The 17,176-nt window shown below is 42.4% G+C and overlaps 1 protein-coding gene across 5 annotated transcripts in view; it reads right to left on the minus strand.

The window, feature by feature from the left end:
* LUC7L3 (LUC7 like 3 pre-mRNA splicing factor) overlaps positions 1-16,586 on the minus strand; it is a 41,965-nt gene extending 25,379 nt beyond the window's left edge. For 3 of the 5 annotated variants that reach the window (XM_074388589.1, XM_010341903.3, XM_010341906.2), the window contains exon 1: positions 16,330-16,585. In XM_074388589.1, the coding sequence (XP_074244690.1) occupies positions 16,330-16,428 (99 nt within the window). In that variant the 5' untranslated portion in view covers positions 16,429-16,585. Of the gene's footprint in view, positions 1-16,329 lie in introns of all 5 variants that reach the window. The other 2 variants (XM_074388590.1, XM_010341904.3) reach the window with 2 other exon arrangements.
* Positions 16,587-17,176: the final 590 nt, after the last annotated feature.

Genomic DNA, 17,176 nt, shown 5'->3' on the forward strand with positions numbered 1-17,176 from the left:
TCTCTACTAAAAATACAAAAAATTAGCTGGGCGTGGTGGCGCGTGCCTGTAATCCCAGCTACTTAGGAGGCTGAGGCAGGAGAATTGCCTGAACCCAGGAGGTAGAGGTTGCGGTGAGCCAAGATTGCACTATTGCACTCCAGCCTGGGTAACAACAGCAAAACTCCATCTCAAAAAAAAAAAATAATAAAATAAAAATAAATAAAAAGAACAGGGAGAAATAGCATGGGGAGAAATGCCAGATACAGGTGAAGGGGAGGAAGGCAGCAAATCACACGGCCATGTGTGTACCTATGCAACAATCTTGCATGTTCTTCACATGTACCCCAAAACCTAAAGAACAAACACATTGACAATGTAAAAAATAAAAACAAAAATAAAAAAAATAAAAAGAACAGGGAATCCTTTCCCCATTGCTAGTTTTTGTCAGGTCTGTCAAAGATCAGATGGTTGTAGATATGCTGTGTTGCCTCCGAGGCCTCTGTTCTGTTCCATTGGTCTGTACTTCTGTTTTGGTACCAGTACCATGCTGTTTTGATTACTGTAGCCTTACAGTATAGTTTGAAGTCCTGTAGTATGATGCCTCCTGCTTTGTTCTTTTTGCTTAGAATTGATTTGGCTATGCGGGCTCTCTTTTGGTTCCATATGAAGTTTAAGGTGTTTTTTTCTAGTTCTGTGAAGGAGGTCATTGGTAGCTTGATGGGAATAGCGTTGAATCTGTAAATTACTTTGGGCAGTAATAAATGGTGTTGGGAAAACTGGCTAGCCACGTGCAGAAAGCAGAAATTGGACCCCTTCCTGACATCTTTCACTAAAATTAACTCCAGATGGATTACAGACTTAAACATAAGACCTAACACCATAAAAACCCTAGAAGAAAATCTAGGCAAAACCATCCAGGACATAGGCGTAGGCAAGGACTTCATGACCAAAACACCAAAAGCATTGGCAACAAAAGCCAAAATAGACAAATGGGACCTAATCAAACTCCACAGCTTCTGCACGGCAAAAGAAACAGTCAGTAGAGTGAACTGGCAACCAACAGAATGGGAAAAAAAATTTGCAGTTTACCCATCTGACAAAGGGCTGATATCCAGAATTTACAAAGAACTAAAACAGATTTACAAGAAAAAAACAAGCCCATTCAAAAGTGGGCAAAGGATATGAACAGATACTTCACAAAAGAAGACATACATAAGGCCAACAAACATATGAAAAAATGCTCATCATCAATGGTCATCAGAGAAATGCAAATCAAAACTACATTGAGATACCATCTCACACCAGTTAGAAAGGCAATCATTAAAAAATCTGGAGACAACAGATGCTGGAGAGGATGTGGAGAAACAGGAACATTTTTACACTGTTGGTGGGAGTGTAAATTAGTTCAACCATTGTGGAAGACAGTGTGGCGCTTCCTCAAGGACCTAGAAACAGAAATTCCATTTGACCCAGCAATCCCATTACTGGGTATATATCCAAAGGATTATAAATTGTTATACTATAAGGACACATGCACACGAATGTTCACTGCAGCACTGTTTACAATAGCAAAGACCTGGAACCAACCCAAATGCCCATCGATGATAGACCGGACAGGGAAAATGTGGCACATATACACCATGGAATATTATGCAGCCATCAAAAACGATGAGTTTGTGTCCTTTGTAGGGACATGAATGAACCTGGAAACCATCATTTTCAGCAAACTGACACAAGAGCAGAAAATCAAACACCGCATGTTCTCACTCATAGGCAGGTGTTAACAATGAGAACACATGGACACAGGGAGGGGAGCACTACACACTGAGGTCTGTTGGGGGGAAATAGGGGAGGGACAGCGGAGAGTGGGGAGTTGGGGGGAGAGAGCATGGGGAGAAACGCCAGATATAGATGAAGGGGAGGAAGGCAGCAAATCACATTGCCACGTGTGTACCTATGCAACAATCTTGCATGTTCTTCACATGTACCCCAAAACCTAAAATGCAATAAAATAAATTAAAAAATAAAAAGGAGGTAATAGATATCTCATAGTGGGATTGCAAAGATTAAACTGTATACATTTGCTAAACTGGAAGAATAAGGTGAAGGATAAAGCAACTCCATCTTGGATGCTAAACTGCCAGGCTGACTTCTGATTAATCCCAATTCCGGGAATGCCCTTAAGATTTCTATTTTATCCACTGTTCTTTGTGTTAAGAACATGCACTTACTGTAAATCCTGCCCTTGGGTCAAAACAATTTTGATGATTTTGTCCTTAACATAAATCCTGCCCATGAGTAATTATCCTACACTTGCCTTCTGAGGCAGATACCCTTTCCCTATGGTATATAAGCCCGGGGTCTGGAGAGATAACATCTTGTCTTGCCGCCAGCAGTTGCCCAAGACAGAGATCTGGCTTCTGTTCGTAGGTCCCTATTACATGTTTCTTTCTAAGAAACTGGATTTGTCAGCCTTTCTCTGGCCTCTCAGCTTCTTTGCACTCTAGGGGTAGGTTTCCGTAGACCTGCCCACTGCAGAACATCCTGATTTTTAAACTACTACTGATTATTATTTTAAATGTTTTTAGGCACTATGCAGACAAGACATGTCTGTCTGTGGGCTAACCAGGAGCTACCTAATCTAGTCCAATTACCCCATTAGAGACCACGTGACCTGCCCTGATGGCATCCAGCTATACTTACAGAATCCAGACTAGAATCCATTTCCCCAATCCAGTTCGAAGTGTTCTTTCTACTCCAACTCTCCTCCTTTACCATTTGGTACATCAAAATTATTTGTTACTCTACCGATAGATAAATTAGCTACACCTGGACTGCTTCTTTTAACTCTCCCCAGGGATTGAGGATTTTAACTAAAAATATTAACAAGGGCTACAAAAATATGGGAAGAACATATATGGGTGCTTCAAATAAAGTCATCAGTGATGATAATAAGAATAAGCCCAGAGAGGCCAGGCATGGTGGCTCACGCCTGCAATCCTAGCACTTTGGGAGGTTGAGGCTGGCGATCACCTGAGGTCAGGAGTTTAAGGCCAGCCTGGTTAACATGGTGAAACCCCACCTCTACAAAAATAAGCCAGATATGATGGGTGACTGTAATCCTCCCAGCTACTTGGAAGGCTGGGAGGTTGAGGTGGGAAAATCACTTGAACCCAGGAGGCGGAGGTTGTAGTCAGGCACCACTGCACTCCAGCCTAGGTGACAGACTCTGTCTTGGGGGGGAGGGGGGGATAAATAAACCCAGAGAGCTCTTACCTTACTTTTAGATATAATCATGACAATTGCTCAAGTTTTAGAATACTAGCAATCTTCATTGAATAGTAATCCCTAAAAGATGTAAATGCTTATTACAGATTAACACCAAAGCAAATTCTCTAAATACCTACTAATTCATTCATTCAGTCATCCATTTAGCATGTTTTTACTAAATGTCCACCATGGACCTAGTAACCTAATAATCAAAAGTGGAAAGCATAGGCATGGTAGGGTGGTGGGGGTGGAACACCACACCAGAATTCTGTTAACATAATTGTGACGTATCCTCTTCATAAACTTAAGGCAACACTAGTGACAAGAAATGTTCAATCTCATCAAAAGATTTATTGCTTGATTAATTGAGACAGAGCCTCATTTTGTTGCCCAGGCTGGAGTGCAGTGGCAAAATCTTGGCCTACTGCAACCCCTCCCAGGTTCAAGTGATTTTCCTGCCTCAGCCTTCCGAAGAGCTGACTTCAAGTGATCTGCCCACCTCGGCCTCCCAAAGTGCTAGGATTACAGGCATGAACCACTGCACCAGGCCTGTTAAGGACATCTTAATGATTTTTGTCTTTCTATATCTACTTAGATCCAACACTAAGCAATAAAATTCTCCTCTAATCTAATCAAATATTTTCAATGCTGTCTGCACTATTTTTACGTTTTGTTTTCTTTTGTTTTGTTTTTGAGACAGAGTCTTACTGTTGCCCAGGCTGGAGTGTGGTGGTTTGATCTTGGCTCTGCAACCTCTATCTCCCAGGCTCAAGCAATTCTCATGACTCAGCCTCCCAAGCTGGGATTATGGGCGACTGCCACCATGGCTGGGTAATTTCTGTATTTTTAGTAGAGATGGGGTTTTACCATGGTTGATCTCAAACTCCTGGCCGGTGTGCACTATTTTTGTTAAACTGGTCATCATAAAGATAATAGACTGGATGGCAGGGCCTTTGTCTTTCCCTGTAGCTGCAGCTCTGGGTCTCGTCTCCACTGCTCTGTGACCTGTTCTCCTAGACACCTAGCTTGTGTGGCCCTGTGACCTGCAGGTTTTGGAGATCCACAGCTAAGACGCCAGGATCCCCTGGAAGCCTAGAAATTTAGGGATATGGCCATAGAATTCTCTCTGGAGTAGCAGCAATGCTTGGACACCGCACAGCGGAATTTATATAGGAATGTGATGTTACAGAACTATAGAAACCTGGCTTTCCTGGGCAGACAGGTAACCTCATCAAGAAGCTCCCTGACACCACAGCCAGGTAAATCCACAAAGATGGGGAAAAACCAGCACAAAAAAGATGAAACCATCGAAGACCAGAACACCTCTTCTCCTTCAAGGCATCACAACTCCTCAACAACACAGGATCACAACTTGACCCAGGAGTATGACGAATCGACAGAAACAAGCTTCAGAAGGTGGCTAACGACAAACATTTCTGAGCTAAAGGAACATGTACTAACTCAATGCAAAGCAACCAAAAACCTTGAAAAAAAAAGTTAGACAGAATGCTAACTGGAATAACTAGCACAGAGAAGAACATAAACGACTTGATGGAGTTGAAAAACACGGCACAAGAACTACGTGAAGCAAACACAAGTTTTAATAGCCAGATTGATCAAGGAGAAGAAAGGATATCACAGATTAAAGATCAACTCAATGAAATAAAAAGAGAAGGCAAGACAAGAGAAAAAAGAGTGAAAAGAAATGAACGAAGCCTCCAAGAAATATGGGATTATGTGAAAAGACCTAATCTACACTTGATGGGTGTACCTGAATATGATGGGGAGAATGAATCCATGCTGGAAAACATGTTCCAGGATATTATCCAGGAGCAAGCCTAGCAAAGCAGTCCAAATTTCAAATTCAAGAAATACAGAGAACTCCCCAAAGATATTCCTCAAGAAGAGCAACCCCAAGGCACATAATCATCAGATTCACCAGGGTTGAAATGAAGGAAAAAATGCTAAGGGCAGCCAGAGAGAAAGGCCAGGTCACCCACAGAGAGAAGCCAATCAGACTCACAGCAGATCTCTCTGCAGAAACCCTACAAGCCAGAAGAGAGTGGGGGCCAATATTCAACATCCTTAAAGAAAAGAACTTTCAACCCAGAATCTCATATCCAGCCAAACTAAGCTTCGTTAAGTGAAGGAGAAATAAAATCCTTTACAGACAAGGAATTATTGAGAGATTTTGTCACCACCAGACCTGCCCTACAAGAGCTCCTGAAAGAAACGCTAAGCATAGAAAGGAACAAGTACCAATCACTGCAAAAGCAAACCAGTTGGCAAAGAACAAAAATGCAATGAAGAAAATGAGGCAACTAAATGGGAAAGAAAACCAGTCAGTAACAAAATGGCAGAATCGAATCCACACATAACAATATTAACATTGAATGTAAATTGCCTAAACGCTCCAATCAAAAGACACAGACTGGCAAACTGGATAAAAAGTCAGAACCCATCCGTGTGCTGTACTCAGGAAACCCATCTCACATACAAAGACACACATAGACTCAAAATAAAGGGATAGAAGATTTACCAAGCAAACGGAGAACAAAAAAAAGGAGGGGTTGTAATCCTAGTCTCTAATAAAATGGACTTCAACAAAGATCAAAAGAGACAAAGAAGAACCCTACATAATAGTAAAAGGATAAATCCAACAGGAAAAGAGCTAAGTATCCTAAATACATACACCCACAACACAGGAGCACCCAGATACATAAAGCAAGTTCTTAATGACCTAAAATGAGATTTAGACTCCCACACAGTAATAGTGGGAGACTTCAAAACTCCACAGTCAATATTAGATTAGTGAGACAGAAAATTAACAAGGATATCCAGGACTTGAATGCAGAGCTGGACCAAGTGGACCTAATACACATATACAGAACGCTCCACCCCAAATCCACAGAATATACATTTTTCTCAGCACCACATTGCACATACTCTAAAATTGACCATATCATTGGAAGCAAATCACTCCTGAGAAAATGCAAAAGAACAGAAATCATAACAAACAGTCTATCAGACCACAGCACAGTCAGACTAGGACTCAGGATCAAGAAACACACACAAACCCGCACAACCACTTGGAAACTGAACAACCTGTTTCTGAGTGTCGACTGGAAACTCTGTCTCAAAAAAAAAAAAAAAAAAGAAAGAAAGAAATAGCCGGGCGCGGTGGCTCAGGCCTGTAATCCCAGCACTTCAGGAGGCCGAGGCGGGTGGATCACAAGGTCAAGAGATTGAGACCAGCCTGGTCAACATGGTGAAACCTCGTCTCTACTAAAAATACAAAAAATCAGCTGGGCACGGTGGTGCGTGCCTGTAATCCCAGCTACCCAGGAGGCTGAGGCAGGAGAATCGCCTGAACCCAGGAGGCAGAAGTTGCCGTGAGCTGAGATCATGCCATTGCAACTCCAGCCTGGGTAACAAGAGTGAAACTTCGTCTCAAAAAAAAAAAGAAAAGAAAAGAAAAGAAAAGAAATACTAGACTTCCATAGAATCAACCCAAATGCCCATCAATGATATAGACTGGACAAAGAAAATGTGGTACATATACACCATGGAATACTACGCAGTCATAAAAAATGAGTTTGTGTGCTTTGTAGGGACTTGGATGAATCTGGAAACCATCATTCTCAGCAAACTAACACAAGAACAGAAAGCCAAACACCGTATGTTCTCACTCATAGGTGGGTGTTGAACAACAAGAACATGTGGACTCAGGGAGAGAAGCATCACACACTGGGGGCAGTTGAGGGGGGTAGGGAGAGACATCAAGGAGTAGGGAGGGAGGAGGGTGGGGAGGGTGGAGAGGGATAGCATGGGGAGAAACGCCAGATATAGTATGCACCTAAAGTAAATAAATTAATTTAAAAAAAAAAGATAATAGACTGGAAGTGCTGGCTCACGACTGTAATCTCAGCACTTTGGGAGGCTAAGGCAGGCAGATGGCTTAAGCTCAAGAGTTGGAGACCAGCCCGGGCAACATGGTGGCAAGACCCCATCTCTACCACTACAAAAAATTAGCTGGGGGTGGTACACACCCATAGTCCCAACTACTCAGGAGGCTGGAGTGGGAAGACTGCTTGAGCCCAGGAGGTTGAAGTTGCACTGAAGTGAAATCGTGCCACTCCTGGGTAACAGAGCCAGACCCTGTCTCAAAAAAAAAAAAAAAAAAAAAAAAAGAAAGAAAAAAAAGAAAAGAAAAAAGGTAATTTACTCAATATCTACTTCCGATTATCTAAATACTGGCAACACAACTCATGTTGGAAACAGTAAATCTGTACAAGACTTAAATTTTAAAAATGTAAATAGCCAATCATAACTACTATATACAGTAAGTTCTTGAATAATGTGATGAGGGGAAAAAGATTCCCAGCTGGGGCCACTATCTGTGTAGGAGTCTGCCAAGTTCTCCCCATATTTGCATGGGTTTTCTCCCAGTACTCTGGTTTCCTTCCACATCTCAAAGCTGCACACAGTAAGTTAACCAGCATGCCTAAGTTCCACTCTGAGTGAGTATGAGTGAGTATGCCCTGTGATGAGAAGGCATCTTATCCAGAGATAGTTCCTGCCTTGCATCCTGGGTAGCCAGGATCAGCTCCGGCCACTGCCACCCTTAACTGGAATAAGGAGGCTGGAAAGAATGAATACAAATTATTGTAAAATAAAAGTTTGTAAAGCATATGAGAATCATACAAACGCATGATAAATGACGTAGTCCAAAAGTCCTTGGTGAGTCTGCCATATTTATTATTGTGTTGGAACTGCATGGAGGTAGCAGGTGCTTCTGACAATGTTCAAACTGTAAACATTTATACCTTGACTTAACCCACACCACTACAACTGCCATCACTCACTAATTCACCAAAAACTGGGTACGTAATTATCTTTTTAGTCATCTTCGTTAAATGTAAGCATACCTCAAATTTAGCTCAATATTTGATATCAGAAATGTTTTTGGCCTTTATTTAGAAACTTAGTTATGGTTTTGTAACCAGAAAAGTGCCACAGGAACCTAACTCTTGTTTACATTAACTAATCTATGATAAAATGTTATATATCATTTCAACTGAAGTCACAGTTTCCAAGAACCCACTGACAAAGTTAAATGAAGACTTACTGTATTTTGAAATAGGACACATTACTGGAATACCTCAACTGTCACTGACACACACACACACACACACACACACACACACACACACACACACACAAATTTAAAATTCAGCAACACCTTGAAATTTTACTGTTAAAAAAAGGAACACAGGCTGGGTGCAATGGCTCACACCTGCAATCTTGGCACTATGGGAGGCCGAGGCAGGCAGATTACTTGAGGTCAGGAGTTCGAGACCAGCCTGGCCAACACGGTGAAACACCATCTCTACTAAAAACACAACAATTAGCAAGGCACATTCATTTCCATGCCTTTAGATTTTATTACATATGTCTTTCCAGGCATGATTCACTATTTATTGCCTACACAAACTTCTAGTAAAAATTTCAATCAGGCCGGGCGCGGTGGCTCAAGCCTGTAATCCCAGCACTTTGGGAGGCCGAGACAGGTGGATCACGAGGTTGAGAGATCAAGACCATCTTGGTCAACATGGTGAAACCCCATCTCTACTAAAAATACAAAAAATTAGCTGGGCATGGTGGCACATGCCTGTAATCCCAGCTACTCAGGAGGCTGAGGCAGGAGAATTGCCTGAACCCAGGAGGCGGAGGTTGCGGTGAGCCGAGATCGCGCCATTGCACTCCAGCCTGGGTAACAAGAGCGAAACTCCGTCTCAAAAAAAAAAAAAAAAAAAAAAATTTCAATCAATCTTTCATAGCAGCCAGTTAGTAAACATCTCTCTTCTGCTTAGAAGCCTTCAGTTATTTCCAAATGTAAAAAATCTGAACTTTTAACAAGAGTTATAAAAACTATTCAAAACCAAGTTCTTGCCTATCTACCTACACTCCCCCACCCAACAACAAAAAAAGGTTCTACAATACTATTTACAACTTGGGCAAATTCACTGATTTTCTCCAGCTCTTCCTTCAAGCTGGTGTCTTCTCTCTCCTCTCCCTCAGGCTAATTCCTACCAATCCTTTAGATAACTGTATTTAAGGGCAACTTTGTCTCAGAGGACTTTTCTGAGTATCCATCCATCCCAGTCTGGGTTATGCACTCCTTTCCAGTGTACACTATATGGTTGACCTTTGAACTTGGGGGGCTAGGGGCACTGCTATGGTTTGAATACGGTTTGTTTGGCCCCAACAGACCATTCTTGTGGGAGTAGACTGGAAAACTGGTTGAACAGAGCCTGGCACCCCTAGCCATGTGATCTTTGCACATGCTGGCTCCCCTTCTGCCCTCTTCAGACAGGTACCAGCCACCATGCTTCTTGTACAGCCTGTGGAAGTGAGCTAAATACATCTCCTTTCTTTATAAATTATCCAGCCTCAGGTATTCATTTTTAACAACTAAAAGAGGTACTGACCCTAACTCTCCCAAAACTTAATTATTAATAGCCTACAACTGACTAGACGCCTTACTGATAATATTAACAGTTGATTAACACATATTTTGTATATTATTTGTACTATATACTGTTTTTTTGTTTGTTTTTGAGATGGATTCTCGCTCTGTTGCCCAGGCTGGAGTGTAGTGGCGTGACAGCTCACTCCAACCTCCGCCTCCTGGGTTCAAGTGATTCTCCTCTTGCCTCAGCCTCCAAAGTAGCTGGGATCACAAGCACCCACCACCACATCTGGCTAATTTTTGTATTTTTAGTAGAGACAGGGTTTCACCATGTTGGCCAGGCTGGTCTCGAACTGCTGACCTCAAGTGATCCGCCTGCCTCAGCCTCCCAAAGGGCTGTGATTACAGGCATAAGCCACCGTGCCTGGCTATATACCGTATTTTTACAATAAGGTAAGCTAGAGATGTGGATAATAGAACGTTTAGGGAAAAAAATAAGTATAAGTAAGCTAGAGAAAAAAAAATGTGAAAACACATAGTCCTGTCTTTATCAATATCCCAAGTTTGCGTCATCTTTTTTACAAAAGATGCATTGTCTCAAATGCCAGCAACCCCAAGTGCAAATCTCAGTCTACTGTACATTTCAAGCAATTTAACTTCTTGTATTGTCATGACTTTTCTGCTTCTTGGGAGTACTTCCAATGTCACTAGCTGTACTTCCTATGGGTCTCAGGGCGTTACTCAAAGTTTATGGTATCGTAGGCCAGGGGCAGTGGCTCACACCTCTAATCCCAGCACTTTGGGAGGCCAAGATGGGTGAATCCCTTAAGACCAGGAGTTTGAGCCCAGCCTGGCCAGCATGACAAAACCTCTAGTAAAAATACAAACATGAGCCAGACATAGTGGTACTGTAATGCTAGCTACTTGGGAGGCTGAGGCATGAGAACTGCTTGAACCTGGGAGGCAGAGGTTGCAGTGAGCCAAGATGCCACCACTGCACTCCAGCCTGGGTGACAGAGCAAGACTGTCTCAAAAACCAACAACAACAAAAAACAAAACAGTAACAACAAAAGTTCATGGTTTGCACTAAACATGATGAAAATACACAAGAACCAAGAGATCATTTTTCACGGTGATATGCAGACACCAACTGCTCATGCAGAGATGATTAGCATCACAGGTCACAGGGCATTTTAAGCGGATCTTGGCAACACTTGGCGCTCACTATAATAGCAACAGGTGTCTACAAAATTATTACTGTATTACAGTATGTACTATAGTTAATTTTACACAGTTATTACTTAACAGTCCATCTTGACTTTCTCTCAGTCGCTAGTGGCACCACGTACTGTCTGTGTGCATACCGTTTGATAAAGTTTAACATTTTATGATTGGTTAGTTTATATTTTGTGGTAGGAAAATGATGAACTAGTATATATATATATATTTTATGCATTCATGATGTACTCATCTTTCCTTTAATTTTAAAAATATTTTTCCCTGGCAGGGCGAGGTGGCTCATGCCTGTAATCCCAGCTGGGAGGCTGAGGCAGGTGAATAACAAGCTCAGGAGATCACGACCATCCTGGCCAACATGGAAACCCCATCTCTACTTAAACTACAAAAGTAAGCTGGACGTGGCAGCACATGAGTGTAATTCCAGCTACTTGGGAGGCTGAGGCAGGAGAGAATCGCTTGAACTTGGGAGGCAGAGGTTGCAGTGAGCCAAGATCATGCCACTGCACCCCAGCCTGGTGACAGAGCTAGACTCCATCTCAACAACAACAAAAAACCCAGAATTCTAATAAATACATACATAAATTTTTTTTTTTTTTTTTTTTTTTTTTTTTTTTTGAGACGGAGTTTTGCTCTTGTTACCCAGGCTGGAGTGCAATGGCGCGATCTCGGCTCACCGCAACCTCCGCCTCCTGGGTTCAGGCAATCCTCCTGCCTCAGCCTCCTGAGTAGCTGGGATTACAGGCACGTGCCACCATGCCCAGCTATTTTTTTGTATTTTTAGTAGAGACGGGGTTTCACCATGTTGACCAGGATGGTCTCAATCTCTCGACCTCGTGATCCACCCACCTCGGCCTCCCAAAGTGCTGGGATTACAGGCTTGAGCCACCGTGCCCGGCCACATACATAAATTTTTATAAATATTTCTAGGCTATAGTTTGTCTAGTTTTTTCAAATTGTTACAAATCTCCAAAAATTTTTCCAATATATTTACTGAAAAAAATCCATGAGTGGACCCACTCAGCTCAAACTTATGTTGTTCAAGGGTCAATTTTACTTTTCCTAATGGTGGTATTTATAATATTCCATTAGGGAAATACATTTACATTCAATTGGAAAAAACAAAACCAAGGGCATTTACTCCTTCCTATCTCTCACCAGCACCTGATGCCTCTCTAGGACCAAGTGCTCCATGTGTACTATCCTCCTGTTATCTACCTAAGAGCAATACATTTTTGTTGCATAAATGAGAATTTTCCCAACTTACTAGTAAGAAATAAAGACAAAATATTTCATAAAATGAAGCACTGCATGAGCAAAAGTATCAGTTACAAACCTAAGCTGCCTTCTCCCTTTGTAAGGAAATCAAGTCTAACTATGTATATAATGATATACACACAAACACATTTTCCTAAAGCAACCAAAGATTTAGAAAATACCTTACTATTATTTTTAGTGTGATTACGGTATTGTGGTTATTGCTTTTCTTGGAGACAGAGTCTCACTCTGTTGCCCAGGCTGGACTGTGGTGGCACCATCTCGGCTTACTGCAACTTCTGCCTCCTGGGTTAAACGGATCCTCCCACCTCAGCCTCTGGAGTAGCTGGGATTACAGGCATGCACCCCTATGCCCAGCTAATTTTTGAGACTCTGTCTTAAAAAAAAAAAAAAAAAAAAATGGAGGAGGCCGAGACGGGGTAAAAAAATGCTAACTTTTCTAAGTTACTCCATAGTAACCTAGTAAGTTAACTATGAACATTTTGGTGACTCTGAATGAAAACTAATAAAATACATATTGATAAATGTCATGCATTGTAATTACTATTTTTCACCTTTCAATTTTCGCTCCCAAATTCTGAACTTTTTTTTTTAAGCAGAAAGAAAGTTTACAAGGAAGAACTGTGGACATACGCCTTAGCTGTTTTTCCTTTTCTAAACAACTTTTCCGTGGCAATGACAATATCTGCTAACACTCCAAAGATTTCTTTAGAAGAGAACATTTAGTTCAATTTCCTTCATAATTATTAAATCTTCATGAAACAAAGGGTAGGCTTGAGTTTCATAAATGGAATCTCATTTCAGATAGCATTAAAATCAAAGTCAACAGTTAAGTACCTGTAACTTCATTTCCAGGTTGAGATCTAGAATATAAAAACCTTAATTTGGGAGGCTGAGGCGGGCGGATCACAAGGTCAAGAGATTGAGACCATCTCGGCCAACATGGTAAAACCCCGTCTTTACTAAAAAATACAAAAATTAGCTGGGCGTGGTGGCGCATGCCTGTAGTACCAGCTACTAGGAAGGCTGAGGCAGGAGAATTGCTTGAACCCAGAAGGCGAAGATTGCAGTGAGCTGAGATTGCGCCACTGCACTCAAAAAAACCTTAATTTGAACTACAACATTTCTGTCTTGCTACATAAAAAATAACAAAAGAGCCAGATTAAACTTTACTACAATCTTCTAATAATACGGCTACTAGTACCTTCTCTGGCAAACACTGAAATCAAACCCTCACTGAAAGGTACTCACCCTATGCAGTCAGTTACAATCACATGCTTTCTCATCACTGTGGTTGTTTAGGATTACCCAAGCAACTGCTTAGTTCAAAAAGCCAAAACAATAGTCTCAAACAATTGCAAAATATAAATATAAACACGGTGGGAGGGTGTACCAATGAATTCATGAAACAGTATTAAAGCCGATTTGACTTGAGCTGCAAACTTTCTCAGACCCAGAGGCAGCAAGCTACAAAGTTGGAAATGGCTGTAAAAGCACTAACTCTAGTAAAACACCTTGGTGACGGTTACATACACATCACTACAAATAAACGGCCGATAATTTGCATCGCAGATGCATCCTTTACTTAAAACTGAGCTTCCCAAGTACTGCTTGCTCACAAATCACTCGTCACAAAAAGGAAAAAGAGTATTAAAATCGACTACCAAATTAATAAGAATTAAAAGCCCAACATTTATCAGGATGGGTCAGGAAACAGTAGGTCACAAACTTTAGAATGCATAGGAGGAGCCATTTTAAAAAATGCAGACACTGGGACCCTTCCCCAAGACAGACAGAATCAGACTCTCTGGGAAGGGGAATTGAAGGGGTTGAAATACAGAATTCTGCACTTAAAACCAATTCCACAGGTCAAATACAGCTATCTAGGGACTACTTTTAATACTAAGGTAAAGTTTCCATTTTGACTGTTAAATATCTACAGATGCCACGGCAACTGTCGTTTTAATCAACGGTTACTTCCCTATTTATCTCTATTCCAAAGAAAAAAACAAGGATCCCATCCAGCTGAAGTGGCTTTTTCCATCTAATGCAAGTATGGCCAAGAAAAATTTCCAGATAGAACAGGAATGCAAAAATACGTTAAAATATCAGGCTATAGTGATGGTGAATCCTTTTCAGCATATTGAGTTTGCCCATTCCTGCAGCTTTAGCACGAACAGCCAACAGCACAACAATATGCAAATAACCCGGAAATGATATCAAGAGCTTCCCCAGCTTCATTACACAATAATTCCACTGATTTAGATGAGACCATGTGCTTTGTTTTTGGTCACTACCGACATTCTCCCTGCAGATATGAATCTGAAATGCCAGTAACTGACATGAAATCCTTCAATCCAAAATAAAGTGCAATCTGTCATTAAGGTATTAAATACTTTAGTAACACACACTGAAAGTTAAAATCAGTGAAAAGTACTAAAACTGAAAGCAAGGCAGATTATGGCTGAGATGGCATAAAACCTAAATTGCTATTCTGAGAACCTCATCATTGCAGAGTCATAAGCCCATGACAAACAATGCAATGTAGCAACAAATTACCCCGGGAAAGAAAACAGTCTTTCTAAAACGTGTTCAAAACCAAGGGCGCAGAGACACAAGGCTGCTCCAACTGATGAGCAGTGCAATGGAAAGAAAGCATATTTCTCTTGAACTCAAAATACACAAATATCCTACTTGCCCATCAACTGAATCGCCACAATGTTTTGGTTTGTCTTTTACCTTTGCAAAGCTCAAGACTGAAAGGTTAGAGTTAGGTAGTTAAAACAATAGAAAAGAAAAAGTTACTTTTCTGTAACAAAGAGGTCTACAAAAGAAAGATGATCAAGATGAGCAGTTCCTTAGTCTCCTATTGTGACAAACGGTGGGGTGGGGGTGGGGGAGCCTAACTGTTAAAAACAAAAAACTCACCTCTTTAAAAACAGTGACTTCTAGTCTAAGAATGTTTCATACTACTTTGAAACCAGGTAGGACCCCCCCCCCCAATACAACTTGACACAAAGTTACTCTTTCTTAAACTAAAAGGAGTCATCTAGGACCAACTTGCTTTCCTGCACTGCAAAAAAGAAATTTTACCTTAACCAAAGCCTACGTTTAAAAAGAGTATGAAAATACATTTCTAAAGAAGCATGCATTACCTGAACTATTCCTTCATATTATGATTTGTAATTGTTTTAAAATTAGCATGTTGGATTACAACCGCAAAGTCCAATTAAATTTCGTATCTATTCTCCAAGAAAGACCTAAAATAAACATTACACTGCATGTTCAAAACTAGATTAAAACACCTGAAATACGCTACAGTATTTGCGGAGAACCAGTTTCATAGGATTCTGGAAAGCAACAGAACTACAAAGATTAGTTTCCTCAGCTGCCAAGAACTTTGGGTGAACCTCTACGTCTCACCTGTGAAACGGGGGTTATAATATTTACCTTTACTCACATGGCTAAGAGCATCAAATGAGTTCTACGTGGAAGAAAAAAACCTTGACAACTGCCTATATAGGGGACTTATCAGAATACCGTTAACGAACAGTATTTGTAAATCATCACGGTAAACTCTAACAAGTAACTACTACTTTTACATTTCTGTTTCTCCGTATAAGCGTCACACTGAAATTACTGAAATAAAATACCCCCACGATTTTTACCATGAAACCTGATCAAAAATTTCAGTCTAAATACGACGCTCAACCCAATCTACAGAAGAATGTGCCCTTCTCCCTATTTCATAATGAGGTGAAACCTCGGAGCCGCTAGATTTAATAAGATGCTGATATCCTTCCTTTTCCCGCGTTTCGCCGCCTCACCAAGGTGCTTTTCAATTCTGCCAAGGGCTCTCCCGGACCCCCTTGATAGTAGCACAACAAAACCGAATCACCCCCATCCCCGGGTCCGGACACCGTCCTCCCTCCTGGGCCATCCTCCCTCCTGGCTCCCTGGGCACCGGGTCAGACGCTCGACCCCAGCGCGGCCCTGGCTCCACATCCCGCCGCGGTCCGGCGGACCAGAGCCCGCGCCCGTTCCCCTCCCCCACAGAGCCCGGGCTCAGGCCCAAGGCCCGCGGGACTTACGCTCTCGTGGTCCCACCGCACGTTGCTGCGCTTCTCGTCCGGGGCGAGGTTTCGGTCCCGGCCCATTAACTCATCCAACAACTGCGCGGCCGAAATCATGGTGCTTCCTTCGGGCGGCTGCTCCCACCAGCCCAGGCACCAGCCAGCGAAAACACTGGCGACACCGTCGCCAATCTCCTCCGCCCGCTCTCAGGCCGAAAAGCCTCCTCTGTACAGGAGCCGACAAGACAAAATGGCCGCCGCGCGGACGCCTTCCCAGCATGCCGTGCGGCTGCGGGACACGCCCAGGCCCGGGCGGCGAGGGCGGGCCCGGCTTCCGCCGTCCGTGGGCGGGGCCCGTGGAGGCCGGGTTCGGACTCCGCCCCTACCTAGAGGCCGCGCAGCCGGGTTACGGCCAGTCGCGCGCCTCCTACGCGCCCGGTTTTCCCGGGCTTCTTCACAGTGAGAAATTGGAGCCTATGTCTTCAAGGCTGGACACCGCTTCAAAATGGAGACTACAGTGTCCTCTGTAGTCCACGTGGTGCACATGGTGCCTCATGCAGCCGGGGAAACTGAAGATTCCGGCTTCCAACTCCATTTTCCTAGTCCCTGCGCTCGCTGCCTCTTGTACCTGACTTTATCCTCCCACCCTGAGCCTTTTGAGTAACAGGATGGGAAATCGAGGCAAGAAGGAACAAGGCGGTTTCTAAAATATGGGGATTCAGTCCTACATTGAATCCCTCCCAGTGGGGAATTTTTTAAAAATATGTTGATCCAAGCCGGGCTTGGTGGCTCACGCCTGCAATCCCAGCACTTTGGGAAACCAACGCAGGCAGATCACCTGAAGTCTCCTGAACTCCAGACCAGC

Source organism: Saimiri boliviensis, chromosome 17, assembly GCF_048565385.1.
Source record: "Saimiri boliviensis isolate mSaiBol1 chromosome 17, mSaiBol1.pri, whole genome shotgun sequence".
Lineage (NCBI taxonomy): Eukaryota > Metazoa > Chordata > Mammalia > Primates > Cebidae > Saimiri > Saimiri boliviensis.